The sequence below is a fragment of the Camelina sativa genome, chromosome 9, assembly GCF_030686135.1.
Source record: "Camelina sativa cultivar CO46 ecotype springtype chromosome 9, ASM3068613v1".
Lineage (NCBI taxonomy): Eukaryota > Viridiplantae > Streptophyta > Magnoliopsida > Brassicales > Brassicaceae > Camelina > Camelina sativa.
Genome location: NC_141888.1, coordinates 17,037,828 through 17,063,471, shown reverse-complemented (window position 1 = coordinate 17,063,471; position 25,644 = coordinate 17,037,828). Strand labels below are relative to the sequence as shown.

At 35.0% G+C, this 25,644-nt stretch overlaps 1 protein-coding gene and 1 long non-coding RNA gene across 6 annotated transcripts; one reads left to right on the top strand and one right to left on the bottom strand.

The window, feature by feature from the left end:
• The first annotated feature begins 8,863 nt into the window (after window positions 1-8,863).
• LOC147938208 (uncharacterized) lies at window positions 8,864-10,875 on the top strand. 5 transcript variants are annotated; one of them, XR_015565067.1, is made up of 5 exons: window positions 8,864-9,183; window positions 9,357-9,437; window positions 9,591-9,661; window positions 9,792-9,863; window positions 10,495-10,875. It is a non-coding gene; the product is annotated as an uncharacterized LOC147938208 (long non-coding RNA). The 5 variants fall into 5 exon arrangements; XR_015565068.1 differs by having other exon boundaries at window positions 8,881-9,183; window positions 10,012-10,875; XR_015565065.1 differs by having other exon boundaries at window positions 8,881-9,190.
• Window positions 10,876-13,487: 2,612 nt separating this feature from the next.
• Window positions 13,488-25,331, bottom strand: LOC109126395 (brassinosteroid-responsive RING protein 1-like). The gene is made up of 2 exons (XM_087463685.1): window positions 24,979-25,331; window positions 13,488-13,651 (listed from the first exon to the last, which is right to left on the bottom strand). The coding sequence occupies exons 1-2, from the start codon at window positions 25,316-25,318 to the stop codon at window positions 13,488-13,490; spliced, it is 504 nt and encodes a 167-aa protein (XP_087319811.1). The 5' UTR covers window positions 25,319-25,331.
• Between the last annotated feature and the right edge of the window lie 313 nt (window positions 25,332-25,644).

The following is a 25,644-nucleotide window of genomic DNA, read 5'->3' as shown; positions in this document are numbered from 1 at the left end:
GGCTTTGCCGTCACTTTTATTAATACACTATATGTTTATATCATTTCGTTCAGATGTGTATAATTGTGGCGTTTACTTTTTATGAATTATGAAGATGTTGTTTCTTGCTTTTGAGGATCCAATCTTATCATTGACTGATATTGTTTCCAATACATTTATTGTATTATAGATTTTCTAATTAACTGCTTATGTACACCCTTCATACGTTGATGTTGCAATAATAAGTTATTTTTTTTAAATATCTTCCGTGTAAGTGATTATATTTGTATGCCCATGTTTTGGTCTAATATCAATAAGATCGTTTATGTTTTTCTTTAGTTGGCTTTGAAACCAATATTGAGTTAAGCAAATAATGGGTCGAATTATGGTGTTAATAAGTAATATAAATTCTTATGTATATATATTGTATATATGTGACTATAAATTTAGCTAACTAAAAAATTATGTAATATTTAAATACAATCTTGAACATATATATATATATATATATTTATTTATTTGTGGGAGTAATGTATGAAATTATTGGATAGAAGTTATTTTTGAGTTAAATGACCTTTAATGTCTTTAAAGTGAGTTAAATATTAATAAATTTTTATTTGTGTCTTGATTTTTTTAAAAAGGAATACCAAGTGTTTCCTTCCAAATTTGAAGTGATATAGTATTTTAGTTTCTTATATGATTTTATGAACTTCAATGTAAAAGTTTTTCAAAGTAATAAGTACCCTCACTGATTGAATTATAAAATTTGGAGAAATGTTTATTTTGTTTAATCATCTGCTCTTTTAAATAAATTAAATAAGTATGTTGTTATTCCTACAAATAGGACAACATATATTATAGTTTAACCATGGAGTTAAGTAATGGAAATGGAACTTGTGATTGCAAGACAAAATGCTTATATGTTACACATTGATCGTTTAAAAATGAATGGGAACATCTAATTCTCAAATAAAGTTGATTGTTTTGTTAAAACCAACATATGTGAATTTAAATTTAACTATGCAAATTTAAAAAATAAATATGAATAGATTAGAAAGGCAAGAAATATAAAAGAAATATTTTTTTATATAAATAAAAATAAAAATTGAAAACAATGTTAAATATATATATAATACTTTCTACATTAAAATATAGAATCAAACTCTTACAAGTTACAACACATATGAGATATAACAACATTTGATATTGGTAGGAGAGGAGGAGAGAATGTTTACTATAAGATGGTAATCCAAATTAGATAATGGAGATGAATCTTTGAAAAATAGAACAATGTAATATCTATATATATACAATACTTTCTAAATAAAAATATAGAATCGAACTCTTACAACACATACGAGATATAACAACATTTGATATTAGTGGGAGAGGAAGAGAGAATGATTACTTATAAGATAATAATCCAAATTAGATAAAGGAGATAAATCTTTTAAAATAAAAACAATGTAAAATATATATCATGTAGTCTCTAAAATTAAAATTTAGCATTAACAATTTACAATGATATTTCATTTTTTTTTACAACCCATACAACAAAAGTAAGAAATCAAAAATAACAAAAAAAAAAGAAAAATGATTTGAGGTATTGTAGAAGAAAATGAGAGAATGTGAAAATGAGATAGTAAAAGAATGTCAATATGAGAGAATGATAGATTGAGAGAATACTTATTTATATGATAAGAAATGATGGAAGTTACATTTAGAACTATGTAGTTACAATAGTAATTTATTGTGTTTGAATAGAATTGAGTGGTAGAATATGATTAATGCATAATTTATTTTATTTTCAGTTATAATTTTATTTTAATGTGTGAGTTAAATGTATTATGTTTATTGGATCTTAAATATTGTTTAAAGCAATTAGAAAGCAAATAAAAAAAATTTAAAAAAATTAGAAAACATTAAATGAAAATCAACCAATAAGGAGAGACCAAAACCTTACTTTTATATATATGATATATTGCTTTAAACTTTGAAATGAGAAATATATTATAAACAATAATTTTACATGAGAAATATATTAATTTAGCCAACCAAAATATGAATATAAGTTTAGCCAACCAAAATAAATAAAAAATATTAAAATTTAACCAAAAATAATTTCTCTTGAAAGATAATAAGTTAGTAGGAGGAATGAATTAATGTACAATTATTGGATAGGAGTTACATTTGAGTTAAATGGAGTTACATGTCTTTCATTATAAATAAATATTTTAATTTTTTATAACCTAAAATAAATGGAATACCAAGTGGCTAAATCAAAATTCACATGATTTGGTTGTTTGTTGATATAAACTCAACACTTACATATAATATTTCAAAATTAAAAATATTTACTTTTTAAGTGACAAACTAAATTAGTTTTCTTATAAAATTATATGAATTCTTCAATCTCAATAATTTTTAAATCCCAAGGATAACTTATATTTTTTTTTGGTTTTCACTCATTAATTTAATTTATAGTGCTAGATTTCATACTAATGGTTTCATCTTTAGAGAATTTAGTGAAATGATATTTTTAAAATTATATTTTATTTTTATATTTAAGTTCTAGTTAAATATGTTTTGTTTTTTGGATAATTTTTTATTTTGATTAAAGACACAAAAAACCAATTGTTTAATTATGTTCTTTTTGTTTTCAAAAACCTCAAATCATAAAATATATATATATATATATATATATATATATATATATATTATATTGATCTCTGCAGATTTAACAATTGGATCACAAAACAAAATAGTCTTTATAAATGGATAAATGGATAATTATATTGATCTTTAAATATTATATTGATATTTATAAATTATATAAAATGATACATGAATATGTGAGATAACCAGAGACATAATAGATAATTACATATGGATCATTTCAACTTTATGATCTTATTGTGTGGTGAATATTGTAAGGAAGTATGAAAATAATGACTTATAAGATGTTAATATAAAATAGAAAATGGAGATAAACATTTTAAAAGATTAAAATAAATATATAAGATATACATATCATACAAACTCTAAAACTAAGCTTTTACAATGATATTTGATTTGATTTTTTATAACCCATACAACAACAATAACAAAAAAAAAATACAAAACAAAACAAAACAAAACAAAAAAAGAGATTTGAGAGTAGTGGAAGAAGATGAGAGAATGAAAGAGTGATAGACTAAGAGAATAAGATAATGAGTATTTATAGGAAGAGAAATGATGAAAAATTACATTTAGAAAAATGAGAGTTATAATTCTAATTTATTGTTTTGTTTTAATACAATTGATTAATACAACTTAGTGGAGAAATAAAGTTAATGCATAATTTATAGGGAGAAGCTATAAAGATTTCAGTTTTATATTATGTGAGTTAAATGTGAAAATTAATTGTTTTAAATTTGTGTTTTAATATATTTTTTTTTTGTTAAAATTGCATTGCCAAGTGGACCAATAAGGAGAGACTGAAACTCTACTTTTATATATATGATTTATGTAATTTTTAACTCGAAATCAACTGATAATAGTTGCCCAAAAAAAGAGAATTTGTTATAAATATCCTTTTCGAGATACCCTTTTCAAAAATATCTTTTTTTGAACATTTTCATTTTTACCCTCTTTTACACAATTACAATATGTTAAATTAATTCTTAGAATTTTTTTTTTTAGGTTTGGGTTCTCAATTTTATATTCAGGATATAGTTTTTAGGAGGTAGGGTTTAGTATTTAGGATTTAGGGTTTATAATTTAATCATTTATATATTAAAAGGGGTATTTTTGAAAATAGACACCATGAAAAGGTATTTTTGAAAAGTGATATAGAAAAAGAGGTATTTTTGAAAATCGCCCTAAAAATATATAATTAATAAATTAGATCATTGAAAAAATAAAATAAAATAAAATAAATTTAAAACCATATTTTAATATTATTCAATCTGTCATCTTATTTTGTGGGATTCCTAACATGTTCTCGTGAATGTTAAATATCATGTAATTACAATTCAAAAATAATATTTAATGAATAGATTGACACATATATTATACATTATTTTCATATTCCTTTATACAGTAGGCTTTTAGGTGAAATAATTTAACCAACATGATATTTTAAAAAGAAAATAGGCTAATTAGAGTATATAAAAAATTAATCTTTTTATTATGCAATAATATAACATTTTTAATTATACATATATTTTTAAATTCATCATCCCTTGTATTAACACACATATTTAACTAATTATATATTTAGATTTAATTATAGTTAATATTAGGTATTTAATTTTAATTTTCTAGCTTTTCTTATTTATTTGATTAATTAACTATTATAAAACTATAATCAATTTTATTTTGTTACATTAATTGATTTTAAAACCGAATTAAAAACGAACCAAACTAAACCAAACCAAACCAAACCTAACCAAACCAAGCATAAACCGACCTAAATACAAACCAAACCAAACTAACTTTGGTTGAGTTTTACCAAAACCAAATAAAGCAAACCTAACCGAACCCAAACCAAACCCAAACTTAAACTGAAATGCCCACCCCTACGTTTTAGTATATAAAATAACTAAATTTTAAACCTTAAATCCCAAATACTAAATTCTACCCCTTTAATAATTATACCCTAAATATAAAATAGAGAACTCAAACCTTAAAAAAAATTCTAAAAATTAATTAATATATTGTAATTGTGTAAAAGAAGGCAAAAATGAAAATGTGTAAAAAGAGAGGTATTTTTGTAAAGGGATATCTCAAAAAGGGCATTTTTAACTGATTTTCAAATAGTATTGTAAATACACATTTAAAAGTACCAAAAAGTTGAACACTTCCATATAACTCATCATACATCAAATTGAAAAATTCTTGGATTCACCCCTAGGGGTGAACCTCTTTTTTTCACCCCCCTCTTAATTAACCAATCAAAATACAACAAAACGCCATGTCAGACCATATTTATAAAATAAATCAAAATTAAAATAAAAAGACAAAACAAATTCTGTAGATTTTTTAATAAGGAAATTATGTCGGTTTAGTTTATAAAGAAATGATTAGAGTGTAGTTTTTACAAAATAGTGATTAGTCATAGAAATTATATGTTGGTTTGGGTTTAAAATATTTGTGTTAGTCATAGACATATTTATATTCACACACAACAAAAAAGACAACAGGGGTATTCTCAAAAATGTCTCTTTTTCTATACCTTTTTTAAAAAATACCCCTTCATGTTGATCATTTTTAAAATTACCCCTCTTTATATACAAAATGACCAAATTACCCTTTTTTGAGTGACATCAAGAATGTACAGTCATCAAAATCGAAAATATTTTCCCGCCAAGAATAAAAAAAAATTTCCACCAAAATCGAAAATGTTTCCCGTCAAAATTATTTTTCCCGCCAAAAAAAATTTTTTCGCCAAAATTAAAAAATTTTCCCGCAAAAATATTGAAATTTATACCTTATAAAAACATTGTAAACACTTTTAAAAACCTTTTAAAAGCGTTTACAATGTGTTTAAAAACCTTTTAAAAACCTTGTAAATGCTTTTAAAAAGCTTTTAAAAGCGTTTACAAGGTGTTTAAAAACCTTTTAAAACCCTTTTAAAAACTTTATAAAAACCTTGTAAACGTTTTTTAAAGGTTTTTAAAAACATTGTAAAAGCATTTACAAGGTGTTTAAAAACCTTTTAAAAATATTTTTAAAAACCATTTGAAAACCTTTTAAAAACCTTTTAAAAACTTTGTAAACGCTTTTACAAAGTTTTTAAAAAACCTTTTAAAATTCTTTAAAAAATCTTGTAAAAGCCTTTACAAGGTGTTTATAAGGCTTTTATAAGGTAGAAACCTTATAAAACTTTTTAAAAATCTTGTAAATTTTTTTTGACGAGAAAATTTTTATCAAATTTTTTTTGACAAAAATTTTTTTGGCGGGAAGTTTTATTCGAAAAAATATTGGCGGGAAAATATGTCGAAAATTTTTTTGGCGGGAAAATTTTGTTTTTCTTTTTATTGATTAAAATATTTTTCACCTAAGGGTAAAATGGTTATTAAAATTAAAGAAGGGTAAAAATAAAAATGGCCAAAAAATGGGGTATTTTTGAAAAGAAATATACCAAAAAGGGTATTTTTAACAAATTTTCATAACAACAACCGAACAGTCATATAAATAAGATGGTGATATTAAACTACTCAAAATCTTAAATATTTAGTAAAATTTTCACATAATTTATTATTCAGTTTTAAAGAAAATTATAAATGAGAACAAAACCAAAGGAGAGAATAAACAAAATGAATGTAAACGAATTTGAAAAGAAAAACATGCACCAAATAGAAATTATGATAGAAACAAATCCCTCAAAAAAAATGTAAAAAAAAAAAATATCTCAAAGAAAATATGATAAAAACAAATTCCCGAAGAAAAAAATGTAAACAATTTTTTTTACTTTTTTTTTTGTCTAAAATTTTCAATTCTTGTAATTCAAAAGCGGACTGCTTAGCTCGTTCCTCTAGACAGTTTGATGTTGAAGTCGCATTTGTAAACTATTTTCCTCTTGATTGGGGAGTTATAATCTAATTAATGTGTTAGAATGCAATTTGATTATGGAAGATTTTTATAAAAAAATTTTTTTTGGTAATTCAAAAATAAATTATGTTGATCAAAATGGTTGTTTCAAATTTAAGAAAAGTACCAAAGTGATATATATATATATATATATATATAGAAATATGTAATTAACAAATGTAGGAAAGCTTGATTTCAATCTTTAAAGTTGTTTTCCTTTTATTTGTGTGTAAAGAAATGGGAAAAAAAAGTAAAAGAAAATGTATCATTAGAAATGTGGAAAAAGATCCCCTTTTTAATAAAAAAGAAGTACACGACTTCAAATTGGTAGACCATATAATATTAATATATATTATAACTAAGATTAATTATTTGATAGGTTATATAGATTTATGATTATGATCTTCTTAAAAAGGATATTCCAAAGAATAAAATAAAATCTCAAAGAATATTTAATTAACCATATATAGAAAAAAAAATCTCAGTGATTTCCGATTATACTAAAAATAAAATCTTACCTAACTTTATCAGAAAATTTTGACTGAGTAACGGTCAAAATTTGAATATTTAAATTAATATTATAATTTTACTGAGTAACGGGTCAAAATTTCAATATTCTAAAAAAAATCTTTTAAAACAAATAAAATAATCACATATACATGTTTTAAATAAAAATTACCAAATAAAACTTCAGATCTGCACCAACATCCAAAGGGTAAACCTAACTTATCCTATCCCATCTACCTATAGCTAGCTTTTCGACACACCGGTTTCCTAAAGTTGCTTTTGCGACTCACCTATAAAAAGAATTTCAATCCGTGCTCTAGTACGGGTAATAATATCCCCTTTTTAATAAAAGGGAAGTACATGACTTATTTTTGGTAGACCATATAATAGTTATATGGGTCATTAGTTGGTTATAGAATTGACATAATAATAATTTAAGTATAACATTTGATAATCTTTCGATATTTACGGGTCTACTTTGATTATTGTTAGATCCTATATCGCTTATTTATTCAATTATTCATAATTAATTATTAATAATAGCAATAGCAATGAATCTACTTTAAGCCTAATCGGAAATAATAATAGCATTTGAAAGAATAAAAGATGATATACACAAATAAAACAAAAATATTTTAACTTGAGAAATCTTCCGAGTTCGGTAACCCTAAACATAAAAACTGTGATTTTTGTTAAACTAAATAATATTTTGATCTTACCTAACAATATATCCCCTACTTCTATATACTGTTTAAGGAAATTTAACAAATTTAATATCTCCCGATTTAAAGAGGATTAACTTTGGAGACCCTTTCGACGGCCAAAAATATTTAAAATTAAAAATACCACTTACACATAATCTACCAAACTTTTTATAATAGATATATGAGTCCAGTCAGTACATAATTTTTTTAGACTATATAATAGATATATGAGTCATTAATTGGTTATAAAATTAAAACATTAATCATTTTAGTTGTATTTAAGTATATCATTTGTATAATTTACCTTTACGGGTTTGCTTGATAATCGAGATTCGAGATCGAGATTTATAGGGTTCGTTTGATAATCGAGATTTATAGGGTTCGCTTGGTAATCAAGATTTATATGGTTTACATAATAAACCCTTGCCATTTTAATAAATATCATATCTAAAAATTATTATTTGTAATATCACAATTTAAAGTTATATGTATTTCTTTCCTCAGAAACAACAGATGTATATCTTATTTACATGTTCTATTATTTACCAATTAAAATGTAGTTAGTTTTATGATAAAATAAGTTATAAACTTATAATTCGGTTTAAATGTAAAATATCAAGGTTATAAGATGATATTGTTTAATGCTAAAAAATATATCAAATGAAAATATTTAAATTTGTTGTATAAAATAAAATTTAACGCGTGCTATAGCAGAGTACTAATCTAGTAGTAATAATAATATTCTCGACACTAACCTGAAAAAAAAAAAATATACACACTAGAATCAATGTAACATATCTATATACATTCAAATCAAAATATGATTCGATTTCGTATAATTGACATCATTTTTATATTTCCTATTCTACCCCTCCACCAATCACAATATTGATTATCCCTACTATTAATCGTAAAACATTGCCTGAAAAAAACCTTAGTTTTGTAAGAATTTACAATACAATGCCATTGCAATTATGATCAAATTTTCGATTTTTTAAAAGGGTACAAAGGAAATTTCCAAGCCCATGGAAACGGATAAAGACGCGGATCTTCTTTGACCCGTTTTAGTTTATTCCGGATCCTTTCCTTTAATCATGACCGTTGATTCACTTCGATCATATCCGTTAATTTAAAAACCTAAAAAGTGTTTCTCTCTCTCCCTATTGTCGCCGTCTCCAATTTTTTACAGAGTTTTTGTTAATTTCATAGGAGCTTTTCTACGCAACAACACTAGATCAGCAGAATTAAACATGAATTTTCAGTGGATTCAGCTTTATTTGATGTCTTCTTTTTTTCTCTTCTCAATCTCTTTGTTTCCTTCCAAACCCTAATCTCTCTTTTGTTTCATAATCAAAATCCAATTATTCTGTTCAATACATGTCGATGATGGCGGGTATACAAGCAGTGCGATGTTCTCGAGGTCACTGGTTTGTACATTTTCCTTAATTTTGATGTTCTTTATTAGAGTCCCTAATATTCTTCAACCTAATTTATAAAACCTTTGAATGTTCTTTTTCTGCTTTGATCGCATAAAGGTGTTAACTTTTCTTTTTTCAAAAAAATATTTCTCAGATTCTTTTGATATTTTTTCAGTTGTTGGGTGCCAAAAATTGAAAGACACCGAATGGTTTTTTGAGTATAACGGCGCAAGATACCTTACCAGAACTTGCAGAGGTCATTATTATTAGCTCTTCTTCTATTCATATTATTTGTTTCATATCCATTAAAAAATTGCGGTTTTTGTTGGACAAGTTAACATTTTTCAATTTTCAAAGGGCTTGAAGTTTTACTAATCAGTATGAATATGTTTGATGGGTTTGTTCTCAGATGGTGGAAAGAAAGCTGTTTTCCAAGAGATGTTTATGTTTACTTTGCTTGAAGGGCTTAGGGATCTTAAGGTTGCTAGCAATACACTCTCCACCGATGACTTCATTGGGAAATTCTTAAGGTTCCATATGTGTAATGCTTAAAAATTCCTGATTTGTATTTGGAATTGAGTATTTTGCATTGTTTGTTTGTTTTTGTTAGGATTCAATTGCAGAAGGTTCTTTCTCAGGGATATGACAATTGCACCTAAAATTTGCAGACTAAAACTGGGAGGTATGAACAATAGCTATACTTTGCTTTCTATTGCATTGACTTCATGTTTGGTAATTTATAGTTGCATGATGTACATTGGTCTAAGCTAATTTTGGTGATAGACTTGCTTATTATCAATGAAGCTTTTGATGTGATTTGTACTATATAGTGATTGAAGATGTAGTTCTCCCATGTTGTAGCTCCATGCTCGACCCTTCTGCGGTCCTGTTTGCGTTCTCGGCAGTTGCCCATGGCCCCATGATACTACACATATCAGTATACTTCGGTTTAGCTATGTTATAGCGTGCATGTTTTTTTATTTAAATAATTTGCAGAATTTTTTGTTGTGTAAGTTGCATGTTCTGTTTCCTAGAATATGAGTGATAATTGATTTTAGAGGATTTACTTTGTACTTGTGCATTTTAAAATCAGGAAAAACAATGCTTTGCTTTTGTCCACTCCTTCCATAAGTTGAATTCTCAACTCCACTGTTGAAAATGTTTATTGTTTTCATTGTTCTCAAAATTCAACTTACATTAGTACAATGGTTTTAGTTTATATGATTTCATGATTGGTATTGGGTGTTTTATTAGAGTCATATCGAGTATCGATATGGTATTGAGAATTTAACTATAGTAACACATATTTGCAGAATTTTCTCATGGGTGGTTGAGTTAGTTCATCCTTTTAAACGTTACAAGATATGTCATTGCATGTGAATGTTCGATGAAGTTAAACAGAGGAGTTTGGACTGATCATGAAGACAAATCTAGGAGTAAAGAGATTTCGTCACCCATCAAACATATGTACAGAGTACTTGCTTTTGTACTCAATTTTCAACACAAATGACAATGTATGATAATTGGTCGAGACTGAGCCTGCTGGAGAAAGTGAAGGGTATACATTTTTCTATACATAAGAGATTTATGTTCAATTGTTTTGTTGAGCACGTACACTTTTTATTATTAAACAACACTGGACATATTGGATAAACTAAATTGTATGAAATCAAATAAAAAAATGGATTTGACAAGATGCCACTGAGTTTTGATTCAAATAAATTGCTGTACTTTCCCATTTATATTTTTTCATAGATTATTGAAATAAAAATATCTGAATTTTTTGATGTTACAAGAATACATTAGAAATCAAATGTAAATTTACGACAATTGATATTGGACTAAATAATGGTAATAGTTAAGTTGTAAATATGGCAAAAGAATAGTTTTTGTTTCTTATGAAGTATCAAAAAAACTATTTTATAGGGATTTCTTATTTTTTATGAAGTATCAAATAAAAACTATGTTATAGGGATTTCTTATTTCTTATGAAGTATCAAATAAAAACTATTTTATAGGGTCATAAATTATGGAAACGTGATTAATCATTATTCTTAATTGTAGGGATTTCATTTTTGCCATAATTAAATATTTTTTTAAGTAAAACAAAACAAAAATTATGGAAATGTGCTTAAGCAGGGATAAAAATCTTTAAGTGGTTGCTATATTTGTATCCTGATTTATACATAAAATTTTAATTTGAATAATTCCATAAAAATAGCTTTAATTCTTACCAATTATAATTTCAATTATCAATTTGTGCCGAAATCATATATGAAATTTTAAAGTACATACTTTAAGAAACAATAATTAAATTTTTAGAAAAATCCAGTTTATTTATGGTATTAAGACGAGAAATAATATATGTAAATTGAAACGGGTAAATTTGAATAATGAAAAACAATATATTGAATAGCTTTCACTAATTTGGATAAGGATTAACTATGCCATAGGCAGTTAACGACTTTAGAACAGAGACTTTGAAAATTAATTATATAGTTTTTAAAACTTATAATAATTTTTGGATAATTTCAACTAAATAATATATATATATATAACGGAGAAATATGGTATTCCGTCTAAATTTCTTACCCCTTCTCATTTAGTAAATATTGTTTAACGAGTAATTATTAAAAAGGGAACGAATATATGACAAAAAATTTTGATGGATAAGGGATGAGACGAGACTGGATAAGACAAGACGAGATGAGATGGGATGAGTCGGGATGAGTCGGGACGAGAGGGGATGGGACGGGACTGGACGTGTTTCCCGTTCCAAAGTAAATACCTTTAGGGTTAAATTTTTAAAAATTTACATTAAAAAGAATGCACATGTGCTATTGCATCCATGTCAATATAATTCTTAGTCATTTTACGAACTTAAAATTTGTATGAAAATATTTTGTCTCGTGCTGTAGCACGGGTTACTACCTTCAGACGGGTGTTTTGAGAATTTTTTTAGTATTTTTGATAATATTTTGAGAGTTTTGAGAATTATAATTTCTACTAACTATAGGAATTAAACATACAAATGGAGAATACATGTATTTTGTCTAAATTCTTAGCCAAAATTTATTAATAACATTATTACATTGATAATTCTTTAAAATAAAATGGTTATGGGACAAAAAATTTATAATGGGATGGATCAGAACGGAAAAGGGATACCCGTAACAAAATTACTTTAACATTTTCAACAAACACGGGCTGTCTTTGATTATTATGGATGGATTGCAAAAAATTGTATATTTTCCAGCTATTGAAGATGATGATCATATTTATTTTCGGTATGGGTTACGGTATTCTACATATACACTAAAATATTGACAAAACACCGTGAAAGAGTGACCAACTAATTTTAATGAAAAAAATATCACTATTATACAATTTCAATTTTCCAACCGAAAAATGTTTATTATATTAATGAATATATGTTTTACCAGTATTGTTTTAAGTAATTTAATTTACTAATTGAATACATATACTTTAAAAAAAAATAATTAAATTTTGAGAAAATTCCAGTTTATTTATGGTATTAAGAAGAGAAAGAGTATATGTAAACTGAAACGGGTAAATTCGAATAATGAAATATAATATATTGAATAGTTTTTTTAAAAAAGGGACATAAAATTTAGATTAAAGTACAAAATAAAAAATATAGGTAGATGAATTCAAGTATCAAGTTTTCACAAATTTGGATAAGGATTGACTATACGACAGGTAATTAACGACTTTGGAATGGGTACTTTAAAAATTTTTGTATTTTTAAAATAGTTATATAGTTTTTGAAAATTATATTTTTTTGGATAATTTCAACTAACTAAATACAAAAAAATCAACAGAAAACTCATGTATCCCATCTAAATTTCTTACCCAATCTCTTTTAGTAAATATTGTCTAACGAGTAACTATTTAAAAGAGAACGAACATAAGACAAAATATTATGATTGATACGGAAAGAGACGGGATGAGACGAGACTGGATGAGACAAGACGAGATGAGACAGGATGAGACGGGATGAGAGCTGATGAGTTGGGACGTGAGGAAATGGAACGGGACTGGACGTGTTTCCAAATCCAGAGTAAATTCGTTTATGTTTAATATTTTTTTAATTTAAATGAAAATAACGCACATGTACTATAGCATCCGTGTACGCACATGTACTATAGCACTCGGTTAATATAATTTTACTCATTTACGAATTTAAAATTTATATAAAAAATTTTGTCCTGTGCTACTGCACGGGTTACTACCTAGTATATTTAAAAAATGAAATCAAATGTAGGTCAAAAAGAAGAAAAAAGTTTCAGGGAAGAAGATCGTCGCCGAAGAGGTAAAGGAGTCGTTCAACAGCCCAGCTAGGTTGGTTAACCGTGGAACAATCAGAGAACGACGGAAGCAATGGCGTTCTACAAAGCGGATAAGTACGGTGGTTGTCATCCTCATCTCCTCCACCGCGGCATTCATAGTAACACTACAAGAAAACACGCCGTTTGTGACTCCCATAATAGTCGCTAAGTAGTCGCAAATAAGGGTTTTGCGACTTCTTAGCGACCATATTTGGGAGTCGTTAAAAAACGGTTGCAAAATAAAACGGTCGCAACTGTAACACCCGCAAACCAAATTTTGGTATTTTGGTAAGGGTGTCGATCGACACCTTCTAGTGAGGCATCGATCGACACCAATTGTGGTCGGTTTGGTCGGTTCAATTTTAATTGTCCGGTTTGCGTGGTTGGTTTAGGGAATCCCTAAATCGAGTTTTAAAGGAAGAAAACGACCTAGGGTCGTGTTGTTTTGTCTTATTCGCCGTTTTTGAGAGAAAACACAAAGAGAGAGTGTTCTTGAGCTATTGGGAAGAGATTGAGAGATTCCTTGCTGTTCTTGGGAGATCCAAGGCTGGAAAGGTGCTAGAAGCTTGCTAGGAGTGAGGGAATTCGTTCTTGTTGGTCAGAATCTTCCTGCAAAGAGGTGAGTGCATGACCATGGCTTATCTAAGCTAAGATCTCTAGATTCTATGTGATTTGGTGCTTATGTGGTTGTTTCTTTGAGTTCTCTATGATATTTTGTTGCTGTCTGGGCTGGGTTTGGCTTCTGGGAGTAAAAGGAGCGGATTGGAGAAGCTTGGAGGCGAGATTCGGAGTTCTGATCGAGGGAAATCGCTGCTCGGCATCAGTGTCGGTCGACACCAGTTGGGGTGTCGGTCGACACCAACGCGAGGACGGCTCGGGACTTTAGCGAGTGTCGAACGATGCCATGTGGAGGTGTCGGTCGATGCAAACTAGGGTTTTCGGGAGTGTCGGGCAGGGTGTCGGTCGACACCAGTTTGGTGTCGATCGACACCAGATAGTCAGTGTCGATCGACACCATCTGGTGTCGGTCGACACCCCTTGTTCAGTTACGATGGTCGTTGCCTGCTATGTATATTGCCTGGTTTGTTTTATTGATTGTTGTTTGTGGCATGTAGAGATCTTATTGCTTGTGTGTATAGCCCAGTAGATGGGAGGATTGCCTCACTGAGTGTTTATCAAATACTCATGCATTTCAATTTGTGTTTGTGGTGCAGGTAAAGGCAAAGTGTGATCGTGGAATCAAAGGCAATGAAGAGGAGGATGTTCTAGGGACTTGATTGTATGGTTATCTGGCATTGTTAGGTTGCTAGAATTGAGTCTTAGAGCATTGTTAGGATTGCTGGTTGTTTGATTTATGCTGTTTGGGATTAATGCTGGATATTACTTATTTGGTTATTGGATATTGTTTTATTGGTTATTTATTGGTATGTGGTTCCGCTGTTGGATTGTGAATGTGGTTAGGTGGCTAGTGGGTATGGGACCACTAGTTGTAGTTATTTAATTATATTATTATTTATTATTTATTTATTAAAAAAAAAAACGGGAAGGGTTGTTTCATTTTGGTATCAGAGCCCTTACGGTTCTAGGACTAGGGTTCATTGTGCTTTTGCTGTTGATGTTTAGGATTCCATGCTATGATTGATTGTGTGAGTCGGTCAATTGAGTGTGGCATGAAGTCCTAGAACATCCTCTTCGAGCCTGTGTTGTGATTCCACGGTAAGTTGTGTTTCTTGTGTATTAGAATTATTGTTTGCTTAGCCTTCTGTTCTTGGATGATACAGATGGTTAGGGGTGAGGATGCTGTTGGTCGCGGCCGTGGTCGTGGGCGTGGTCGTGGTCGGGGTCGGGGACGAGGTCAGGTTCCTGAGGCCAGTGTGAGTGTGACCCAGAGCATGGCCAGTGAGGAGGTGGCGGAGTCACAGGTTCATCCTAGTGTGTCTGGAGACCAGGCTGGTTTGGGTGACGGCAGGGCGGATGGGCCCGGTGTCGGTCACGGTGTTGCCCCAGGTGTGGGGGTTGCAGCGGGAGGTGCTCCAGGCAGGGAGGATGTCTTGATGGACTTGCTAGCTCAGGTTCTGCAGCGACTTCCAGCAGTTGTGCCGCCAGTGGTTGGTGGACAGGATCCAGTAGTGCCGCCAGTGGTTGGTGGGCAGGATCCGGTAGTGCCGCCCGTGGGTGGTGGGCAGGGTCCAGCGGTGCAGCCTGTGGCGGGTTTGCAGGCAGGTGTGCAGCCGGGGGCCGAGGTTGTGGATGCTCAGTATGTGCGGATGATGGAGCAGCTGCAGCATGTGGGAGCAGGGTATTTCTCAGGAGGTACCGATCCGAGTGTAGCGGATGAGTGGAGAGAGCGGATGGAGGATATTTTCCTTTCGCTTAGGTGTCCCAACCGGTACAGGGTGATCTGGCAGTGTTTTACTTGTCAGGAGATGCTCGTGTGTGGTGGAGGTCGGTGAAAGCACGGAGGGTGCAGAGGGGTATGTCTTGGGGAGATTTTGTAGGGGAGTTTAACTCCAAGTATTTTCCTCAGGAGGCTCTTGATCGTATGGAGGCACGGTTCTTGGGTTTGACTCAGGGGAACCGTACAGTGCGGGAGCTGGATGCAGAGTTCAGTCGGCTTGTGGGGTATGCAGGCAGGGCATGGGAGCCAGAGGCGGCTCAGGTGCGGAGGTTTTTGTTGGCTCTGTGGGATGATTTGAGGACTCGGTGCAGAGTGAGGAGCTATGCTACGAGAGCAGAGCTGGTTGAGGTTGTAGCTGGGATAGAGGATGACTTGAGGTCACAGGTGGTTGTGGTCAGTTCTTCGGTGCAGCCACAGCAGTCTCAGCCGCTTTCTGTTCCTAGCAAGGGCGGCAAGCCTGCGCAGGGGCAGAAGAGGAAGTTTGATGTTATGCAGAGATCGAGGCACGGGGGTGCGAAATGCTTTGGGTGTGGTAGTAGGGACCACAAGGTGTCTAGCTGTCCACAGAGAGGTGAGCAGCGGGCAGTGACAGAGCAGCGGGCGGTGACGGAGCCGCGGACAGATACTCGGGTGTGTTACTACTGCAGAGAGACGGGGCATATCAAGCCTCGTTGTCCCAAGTTGCAGCAGAGGGCGGTAGCAGTGTTGCAGGCTGGAGCTCAGCCAGGGGTGCAGCAGGGTGTGCAGCACGGTGTGCAGCCGGTGGGTTGGATTGAGCCGACGACTCAGGTGTACTCGACTCAGGAGCCCGGTGGCACTAGTGCAGGAGCGATCACAGGTATAACTTCTGAGATTCGAACTTAGTCAATTCAATTGTTCAGATTATATTTGTTTTTGTTTGTGGTCAAGTGTTAGGTTCTCAACACATGAGGTTTGTGTAGGGACCTTGTTGGTGGGCAGGTTTAAGTCCCATGTTATGTTTGATTCTGGAGCTTCTCATAGCTTCATTACTCCGGAGTGTGCCGTGAGTGCGGGGATCAGAGGGGATTCTGGAGAGCGATCAGGAGTGGTCAGAGTTGCTGGAGGCAAGTTCCTGAGGGTTATTGGACGAGCTGGAGGAGTTGATATTCAGATCGCAGGAGAGTCGTGGCCAGCGGATTTGCTTATCAGTCTAGTGGAGTTGTATGACGTCATTCTTGGTATGGACTGGTTGCATCGGTATAAGGTGCATTTGGATTGCTATCGGGGTAGAGTGGAGTTTGAGCGTCCAGGAGGGAAGTTGGTTTTTCAGGGTATTAGACCGACTTCGGGGAGTCTCGTGATCTCAGCCGTTCAGGCAGGGAAGATGATCGAGAAGGGCCGTGAGGCCTATCTGGTTACTATATCTATGCCAGAGTCAGTGGGGAAGTCTACGGTTAGCGGTATTCCGGTTGTGGAGGACTTTGAGGATGTGTTCCAGTCATTGCAGGGATTACCACCATCTCGGTCGGATCCTTTTACCATTGAGCTGGAACCGGGGACGATGCCGTTATCCAAGGCTCCTTACAGGATGGCTCCAGCAGAAATGGCAGAGCTGAAGAAGCAGCTGGAGGATTTGTTGGGCAAGGGTTTTATCCGTCCTAGTTGTTCACCGTGGGGAGCTCCGGTGTTGTTTGTTAAGAAGAAGGATGGGAGTTTTCGGTTGTGTATTGACTACCGGGGTTTGAACCGAGTTACTGTGAAGAACAAGTACCCTCTCCCGAGGATTGATGAGTTGTTGGATCAGTTGAGGGGTGCTACTTGGTTCTCCAAGATCGACTTGGCTTCAGGTTATCATCAGATCCCTATTCATGAGGCAGATGTGAGGAAGACAGCCTTCAGGACGAGATATGGGCACTATGAGTTTGTGGTGATGCCGTTTGGGTTGACAAACGCGCCAGCTGCGTTTATGAGATTGATGAACAGCGTGTTCCAGGAGTTTCTGGACGTGTCAGTCATCATTTTCATCGACGATATCCTGGTATATTCTAAGAGTCCTGAGGAGCATGCAGTGCATTTGAGTGCAGTGTTGGAGAAGCTGCGGGAGCAGAAGTTGTTTGCTAAGCTGAGTAAGTGCAGTTTCTGGCAGCGTGAGATGGGGTTCTTGGGTCATATTGTTTCAGCTGAGGGAGTTTCAGTGGATCCAGAGAAGATTCAGTCCATCAGGGAGTGGCCGAGGCCGCAGAGTGCTACTGAGATTCGGAGTTTCCTGGGGTTAGCAGGTTACTACAGGAGGTTTGTTCGGGGTTTTGCGAGTATGGCTCAGCCGATGACTAAGCTTACAGGGAAGGATGTCCCGTTTGTGTGGTCACCAGAGTGTGAGGCAAGTTTTGCAAGTCTCAAGCAGATGTTGACTACCACGCCGGTGTTAGCATTGCCTGAGCAGGACGAGCCTTATGTTGTGTATACAGATGCTTCTATAGTGGGGTTGGGTTGTGTACTTATGCAGCAGGGGAAGGTTATAGCTTATGCTTCGCGGCAGTTGCGGAAGCATGAAGCTAATTATCCTACTCATGATTTGGAGATGGCAGCAGTGATCTTTGCTCTTAGGATTTGGAGATCCTATCTGTATGGTGGGAAGGTACAGGTATTTACAGATCACAAGAGTCTGAAATACATTTTTACTCAGCTTGAGCTGAATTTGAGGCAGAGGCGTTGGATGGAGTTAGTAGCGGATTATGATTTGGACATAGCTTACCATCCTGGTAAAGCTAATCTGGTTGCAGATGCCTTGAGTCGGAAGCGGGTGGCTTCGGCTCAGGAGCAGGATATAGAGGTGTTGGTAGGTGAGATTAGTGCATTGAGTTTGTGTGCTATCTCACAGGAACCTTTGGGTTTGGAGGCAGTTGATAGAGCAGATTTGTTGAGCAGAGTGAGGTTAGCTCAGGAGAGTGATGAGGGGCTGGTGAATGCCTCTAAGGCTGCGGGTGCAGAGTATCAGGTTTCTGCTAATGGTACTATTCTTGTGCATGGTCGGATCTGTGTGCCCAAGGGTGAGGATTTGAGGCAGGAAATACTGAGAGAGGCTCATTCGAGCAAGTTCTCTATTCATCCAGGAGCGACCAAGATGTACCGTGACCTCAAGCGGTATTATCACTGGGTCGGGATGAAGAAGGACGTAGCTGACTGGGTGGCAAAGTGTGATACTTGCCAGCTGGTGAAGGCGGAACATCAGGTTCCTGGTGGTTTATTACAGAGTTTACCCATTCCAGAGTGGAAGTGGGATTTGATCACGATGGACTTCGTGGTAGGTTTACCTGTGTCGAGGACGTTTGATGCTATTTGGGTCATTGTGGACCGTTTGACTAAGTCTGCGCATTTTCTGGCCATCAAGAAAACTGATGGAGCAGCGGTTTTGGCCAAGAAGTACGTGAGGGAGATAGTCAGATTGCACGGTGTGCCTGCTAGTATTGTGTCTGATAGAGATTCCAAGTTCACCTCGGTGTTCTGGAAGGCATTTCAGGCGGAGATGGGCACGAAGGTGCATATGAGTACAGCCTATCATCCTCAGACTGATGGTCAGTCAGAGAGGACGATCCAGATTTTGGAGGATTTATTGAGGATGTGTGTGCTGGATTGGGGTGGTCATTGGGCAGATCACTTGAGCTTGGTGGAGTTTGCTTATAACAACAGCTACCAGGCTAGTATTGGGATGGCTCCTTATGAGGCCCTGTATGGGAGGCCGTGTCGTACACCTTTATGTTGGACTCAGGTGGGGGAGAGGAGCATATTTGGTGCAGATTTTGTTCAGGAGACCTCGGAGAAGATTCGGGTTTTGAGGCTGAACATGAAGGAGGCTCAGGATCGGCAGAAGAGCTATGCTGATAAGAGGAGAAAGGATCTTGAGTTTCAGGTTGGTGATAGAGTGTACCTCAAGATGGCCATGTTGCGGGGTCCGAACAGGTCATTGACAGAGACTAAGTTGAGTCCGAGGTACATGGGTCCGTTCAGAGTGGTTGAGCGGGTGGGACCAGTGGCATACCGGTTGGAGTTGCCTGAGGTTATGCGTGCGTTCCACAAGGTATTTCATGTGTCGATGCTGAGGAAGTGTCTTCACGAGGGTGATCAGTTGTTGGCTAAGATTCCTGAGGATCTTCAGCCTAACATGACTTTAGAGGCGAGACCAGTGAGGGTGCTCGAGAGGAGAGTCAAGGAACTTCGGAAGAAGAAGATTCCTTTGATGAGAGTCCTGTGGGACTGTGACGGAGTAGAGGAGCAGACTTGGGAGCCCGAGGCGAGGATGAAGGCAAGGTTTAAGAAGTGGTTTGAGAAGCAGACCGCGACTTGAGCTTGTCTAGCCGGGTCCGAGTTGTAGTCCGTGGCTGGAGCGGGTACGGAGTATTCCAGCCCATCTCTCTTGATATTTGGTCGCTTAGGGGTGGTTGGTTGTGCGACTAAGTATCAAGATGAGGTGGTGCTCGGGATGCGGGTTGTTTGCTCCGGTTGTTGTATTTTTGGTTTTTTCTGATGTAATTTCGTTGAGATTGTAACGATTATGACATTTTTTTGAGATTAATAAGATGAGTATTTTTCTTTATGTTTGACTGTTGTTGTCATGGGAAAAGAGAAATAGCTCGAGTTTCTATTTTTGGAAAGTTTCCATAAATAGAAAGTTTCCACAAAAGGAAGGTTTCCATAAATAGAAAGTTTCTAAAATGGGAATGTTTTGTGGAAATGTGAGGTAGATCTAGCCGGGAGATACTCGTTGGCATCAGTGTTTGTTTTTGCTCAAGACCGTGCGAGCCTAACTCACGTGATACCGATAGCTCGATGGACTTTGTGGCCAGAGAGTGGGAGTGGTATGTTGCTTCGGATGACGATCCGAGAGCGCGCTTGAGGGTGACGACCCAAGAGCGGGATATGTGAGGCTCCCTGGATACCGTAGCTGTGAGCCGCGGCTCGGCAGTGAGCCGGTATGTCTCGAGGGTTGCGACCCGAGAGCGGGGGGACTGGGCGCGTGAGACTCCCTGGATACCGTAGCTGTAGGCTGTGGCCTGGCAGTGAGCCGGCATGACTCGAAGGTTGCGACCTGAGAGCGGGGGGAGTGTGTGTGTGTGAGTGACTTCCTGGATGCTGTAGCTTAAGGCGGTTGGCCTGATAGCGAGCCGGCATGATTCGATGGTTGCGACCACGGACGGGGGAAGCACTGAGTTGTGAGCAAATAGTGTTTATGATGCGAGTATATTGGCTAGAGGGAGACCTCGAGGGTCAGTCGGAGGTGTGCGGGCTGTTGCGACAGTGGCACGGGAAACCTTGGCTGACGGTGTTTAGTCCGGTCTGGGGACGTGCGGGCCGTGCAGACGGTGGCACGGAGGTCCTTGGTAGATGGACGGTATTGCGGGATTCGGGGACGAATCCATATTGGTGGGGGAGAATTGTAACACCCGCAAACCAAATTTTGGTATTTTGGTAAGGGTGTCGATCGACACCTCCTAGTGAGGCATCGATCGACACCAATTGTGGTCGGTTTGGTCGGTTCAATTTTAATTGTCTGGTTTGCGTGGTTGGTTTAGGGAATCCCTAAATCGAGTTTTAAAGGAAGAAAACGACCTAGGGTCGTGTTGTTTTGTCTTATTCGCCGTTTTTGAGAGAAAACACAAAGAGAGAGTGTTCTTGAGCTATTGGGAAGAGATTGAGAGATTCCTTGCTGTTCTTGGGAGATCCAAGGCTGGGAAGGTGCTAGAAGCTTGCTAGGAGTGAGGGAATTCGTTCTTGTTGGTCAGAATCTTCCTGCAAAGAGGTGAGTGCATGACCATGGCTTATCTAAGCTAAGATCTCTAGATTCTATGTGATTTGGTGCTTATGTGGTTGTTTCTTTGAGTTCTCTATGATATTTCGTTGCTGTCTGGGCTGGGTTTGGCTTCTGGGAGTGCAAGGAGCGGATTGGAGAAGCTTGGAGGCGAGATTCAGAGTTCTGATCGAGGGAAATCGCTGCTCGCCATCGGTGTCGGTCGACACCAGTTGGGGTGTCGGTCGACACCAACGCGAGGACGGCTCGGGACTTTAGCGAGTGTCGAACGATGCCATGTGGAGGTGTCGGTCGATGCAAACTAGGGTTTTCGGGAGTGTCGGGCAGGGTGTCGGTCGACACCAGATAGTCAGTGTCGATCGACACCATTTGGTGTCGGTCGACACCCCTTGTTCAGTTACGATGGTCGTTGCCTGCTATGTATATTGCCTGGTTTGTTTTATTGATTGTTGTTTGTGGCATGTAGAGATCTTATTGCTTGTGTGTATAGCCCAGTAGATGGGAGGATTGCCTCACTGAGTGTTTATCAAATACTCATGCATCTCAATTTGTGTTTGTGGTGCAGGTAAAGGCAAAGTGTGATGGTGGAATCAAAGGCAATGAAGAGGAGGATGTTCTAGGGACTTGATTGTATGGTTATCTGGCATTGTTAGGTTGCTAGAATTGAGTCTTAGAGCATTGTTAGGATTGCTGGTTGTTTGATTTATGCTGTTTGGGATTAATGCTGGATATTACTTATTTGGTTATTGGATATTGTTTTATTGGTTATTTATTGGTATGTGGTTCCGCTGTTAGATTGTGAATGTGGTTAGGTGGCTAGTGGGTATGGGACCACTAGTTGTAGTTATTTAATTATATTATTATTTATTATTTATTTATTAAAAAAAAACGGGAAGGGTTGTTTCAGCAACATCGTCTCTAATTTGCAACTGATTTCTGACTAGAAAATATAGTCGTATATAAGCGACTGTTAAGTGACTGTAACTGGAGTTGCACATTTCCGACTGAAATGCAACCAAGTTTACTTACAGACTGTTTTGTGACCATATTTAAAGTTCTATAGCGGGACAATTTTGGGACTAATTACAAGAGTCTGAATTTGGAGTTTTTGTTTGTTATTTTGTTTGGTCACAAACTGGTCACATGTTTGTTATTTGGTTTGGTCACAAACTGGTCACATGTTTGATATTGGTTAATTTCCAAATTAAAACGCTATTAATTAAAAAGAAAATGATGATTAAAAATACTAATCATAACATCATCCTAATCATACCATAATATCATCCTAAAAGAGTTTAAACACAAAAGATCATTAGGAAATACAACTCTAGTAGATCTCCAACTCATACTATTTAACAGCCAACGCCATTCCATCAGCAGAACACCTTAGAGCTTTTTGGCTTTGTGTGAACTCTCTATTTCTTCATAGAGTCATATAATGCATATGCAGAGACCAATAATAATTGCCACGCCTCAGTGAACTCAAGCTTGTCTTCCTTCTTGACTGTTGTCAAACACAAGCAAGAAGCAGTATTTTGTTGAACAACATGAAATCAAGAAACCGAAATTACATAAGCAGATAGACATATGGTCCCAGAATCACCAGCTGAGGTTTTTCTCTGCAAAGTTCACCGTCAAACAACAACGTAAATTAAAAAAAAAAATAGCAAACACAATCTATTAGAAGGATCAGAGGAAGAGGAACCAAGAACTTCACAAGTGATGAAGAAAACTGAGTTATATACATGTGATGTCTCCGTTTCAGTTACTCTAATCACTTGCTCCTAACACACACATAAATCAGATTCAAAATCAATCTGAGAAAAGCCATACTAAATCTCATCTTAGATCTTAATCAATAACCTAAACGAGATAGAAAAAAATTAGCAGAATATTCAAGTCATTAACCTAACCGAATATCACAAGAACAAAAGCTAGAACAAAACATATCTGACCTGAAGAGAAGGGGAGAATCCAAATTAGAAAGACTTTTGGCTATAAACCCTGAAAGTGAACCAGCATCTGTCCCTGGGAAAAACAAACGGAAACCAAAATCAATCACAGAATGATACTGAGTGTCTTTGATTTCGATGAACAAGTAAGTTTCGGTGGTGGTATTGTGATTTCGCTTCCTCCGATTGCTACGAATGATCCGATTTTGCCTTGGTTTTGGTCTTTGGTTGCGTCTATACTGATGGGGAAATTGGCTGATAAAATCGATGTGGAGAAGAAGACAAGCTAGTGAAAAATCGTGGACATAGAGAGAAGCTATCGAGGAAGAGAAGAGGAATAGTTTCTCTCACACACAAAAAAAAAAAAAAAAGAGAAAAGAGGAGCGTAAGACAGCGAAGGGAAGTCAGAAAGAAGGAAGGAAGGTAGTCCATTGATTTGAATACAATCAACGGTGTGTATTTAATAAGGGGTGATCCTTAACTCTATGGATTAACCAATCAGAAACCAGCTTTTCTATTTACATTTTAAAATTTGTAATACTTGAAATATATATTTTTAAAATTACTAGATTAATTTTGTAATACTTGATGAATCATTTTTTATATTTGATATATTTTATGATTTAATAATTTACAATTAAGAGTTTAGTATTTGTATTTATATTATAAGTAGATTTATATATACTTCAAACCTTATATACTCTTATACCCTAAATCCCAAACCATAAACCCTAAATTCTTATTTAAAAATTCAACTAGCTTTTTATCCTTATAGTTATGGAAATTTAATACTTTGAGAAAGTTATTCTTGATAAGGTGAGCAAAACAAAACATAAACTTCAACCTAAAGATGTAAATGAATCTCAAATGTGAAATTCCAAAATAAAAAATATAGAGAGTGGCTAAACAGTCTTAAAAATTTAGCTAAATCAGGTGTTAGTTACAAAGTCTTTAGATATCAGTCACAATATCGTTGCAAATTGTGACGTCTTTGTTACTATATAGGAGTACAAAATGTGGACGCAAATAAGTCCTCAATTTGCGACGTTTGTGCGACTCTCTTTACCGACTATATAGTTCGTCACAGAGTAGTCGCAAAATTGTGACCATTATGAGACGAATTTATTTTAGATGCAAATTAGTCCTAATGTAGTCGCTAATTTAAGACCATTTTGTGACATTTATGTTTCGTCATTAATAAGCGACGTTTTTCTCTCCAATTTTTTTGTAGTTGTTGATTCGTCGCAAATTAGTCTCAAAAGCATTGCTGTATTTTGCGACTGAATAAGTAGTCACAAAATGTAGTCCCAAAATGCATGTTTTCTTGTAGTGAAGCCACCGGTCAATACAATCACGATGAAAGACGTGAGTACAGTTCCTAAGCTCTCTGATCTCGTCGTCGTCTTCAAGATCTCCTAGACACACGGTGCATGTGTCGCTGATCGACGCTGAGGGTGATCTCTCAACCGTGTCGCGGAAAGCTGTAACGGCGAGGCTTTCTTTGATGGTTTGCGATGAAACGGAAGGAGAAGAAGATCTTGGTGATGGTGATGATCGAGAGCGGTAACGGATGATACATGCAAAGATCCAACGTAGGACGGCGATGATAACGGCGGTCTTGTAGAGAAGGTGGCTGATGATGAGACTAGTGTCTTCGATGAAAAATGTCATTGTGACGATGTTTCTTGCTGAAGTATATGAGAGAGAACTTGGTGCAGAGAGAAAGAGAGAAAAAAGAAGAGGGAGGAAGAGAGGTTAGCATCAGGTTCCTTTATAAAGAAGAATTAAAGGTGGTGAGTGGTGACTTTAAAAAACTTTTTTTTTACATTTATTTACTAGCTATTTCTATCTTTTTTTTTTACATTATAAACTTGGTTTCTTGTGTGCTCATCTGTGTACCCACATTTTTAAACTAGAAAAGTAAAAAGAATGTGCGTAGAGAATTTGCGTTGGTACTATACAGTCATCATTTCAATAATTTTAAAACAAGATAAATA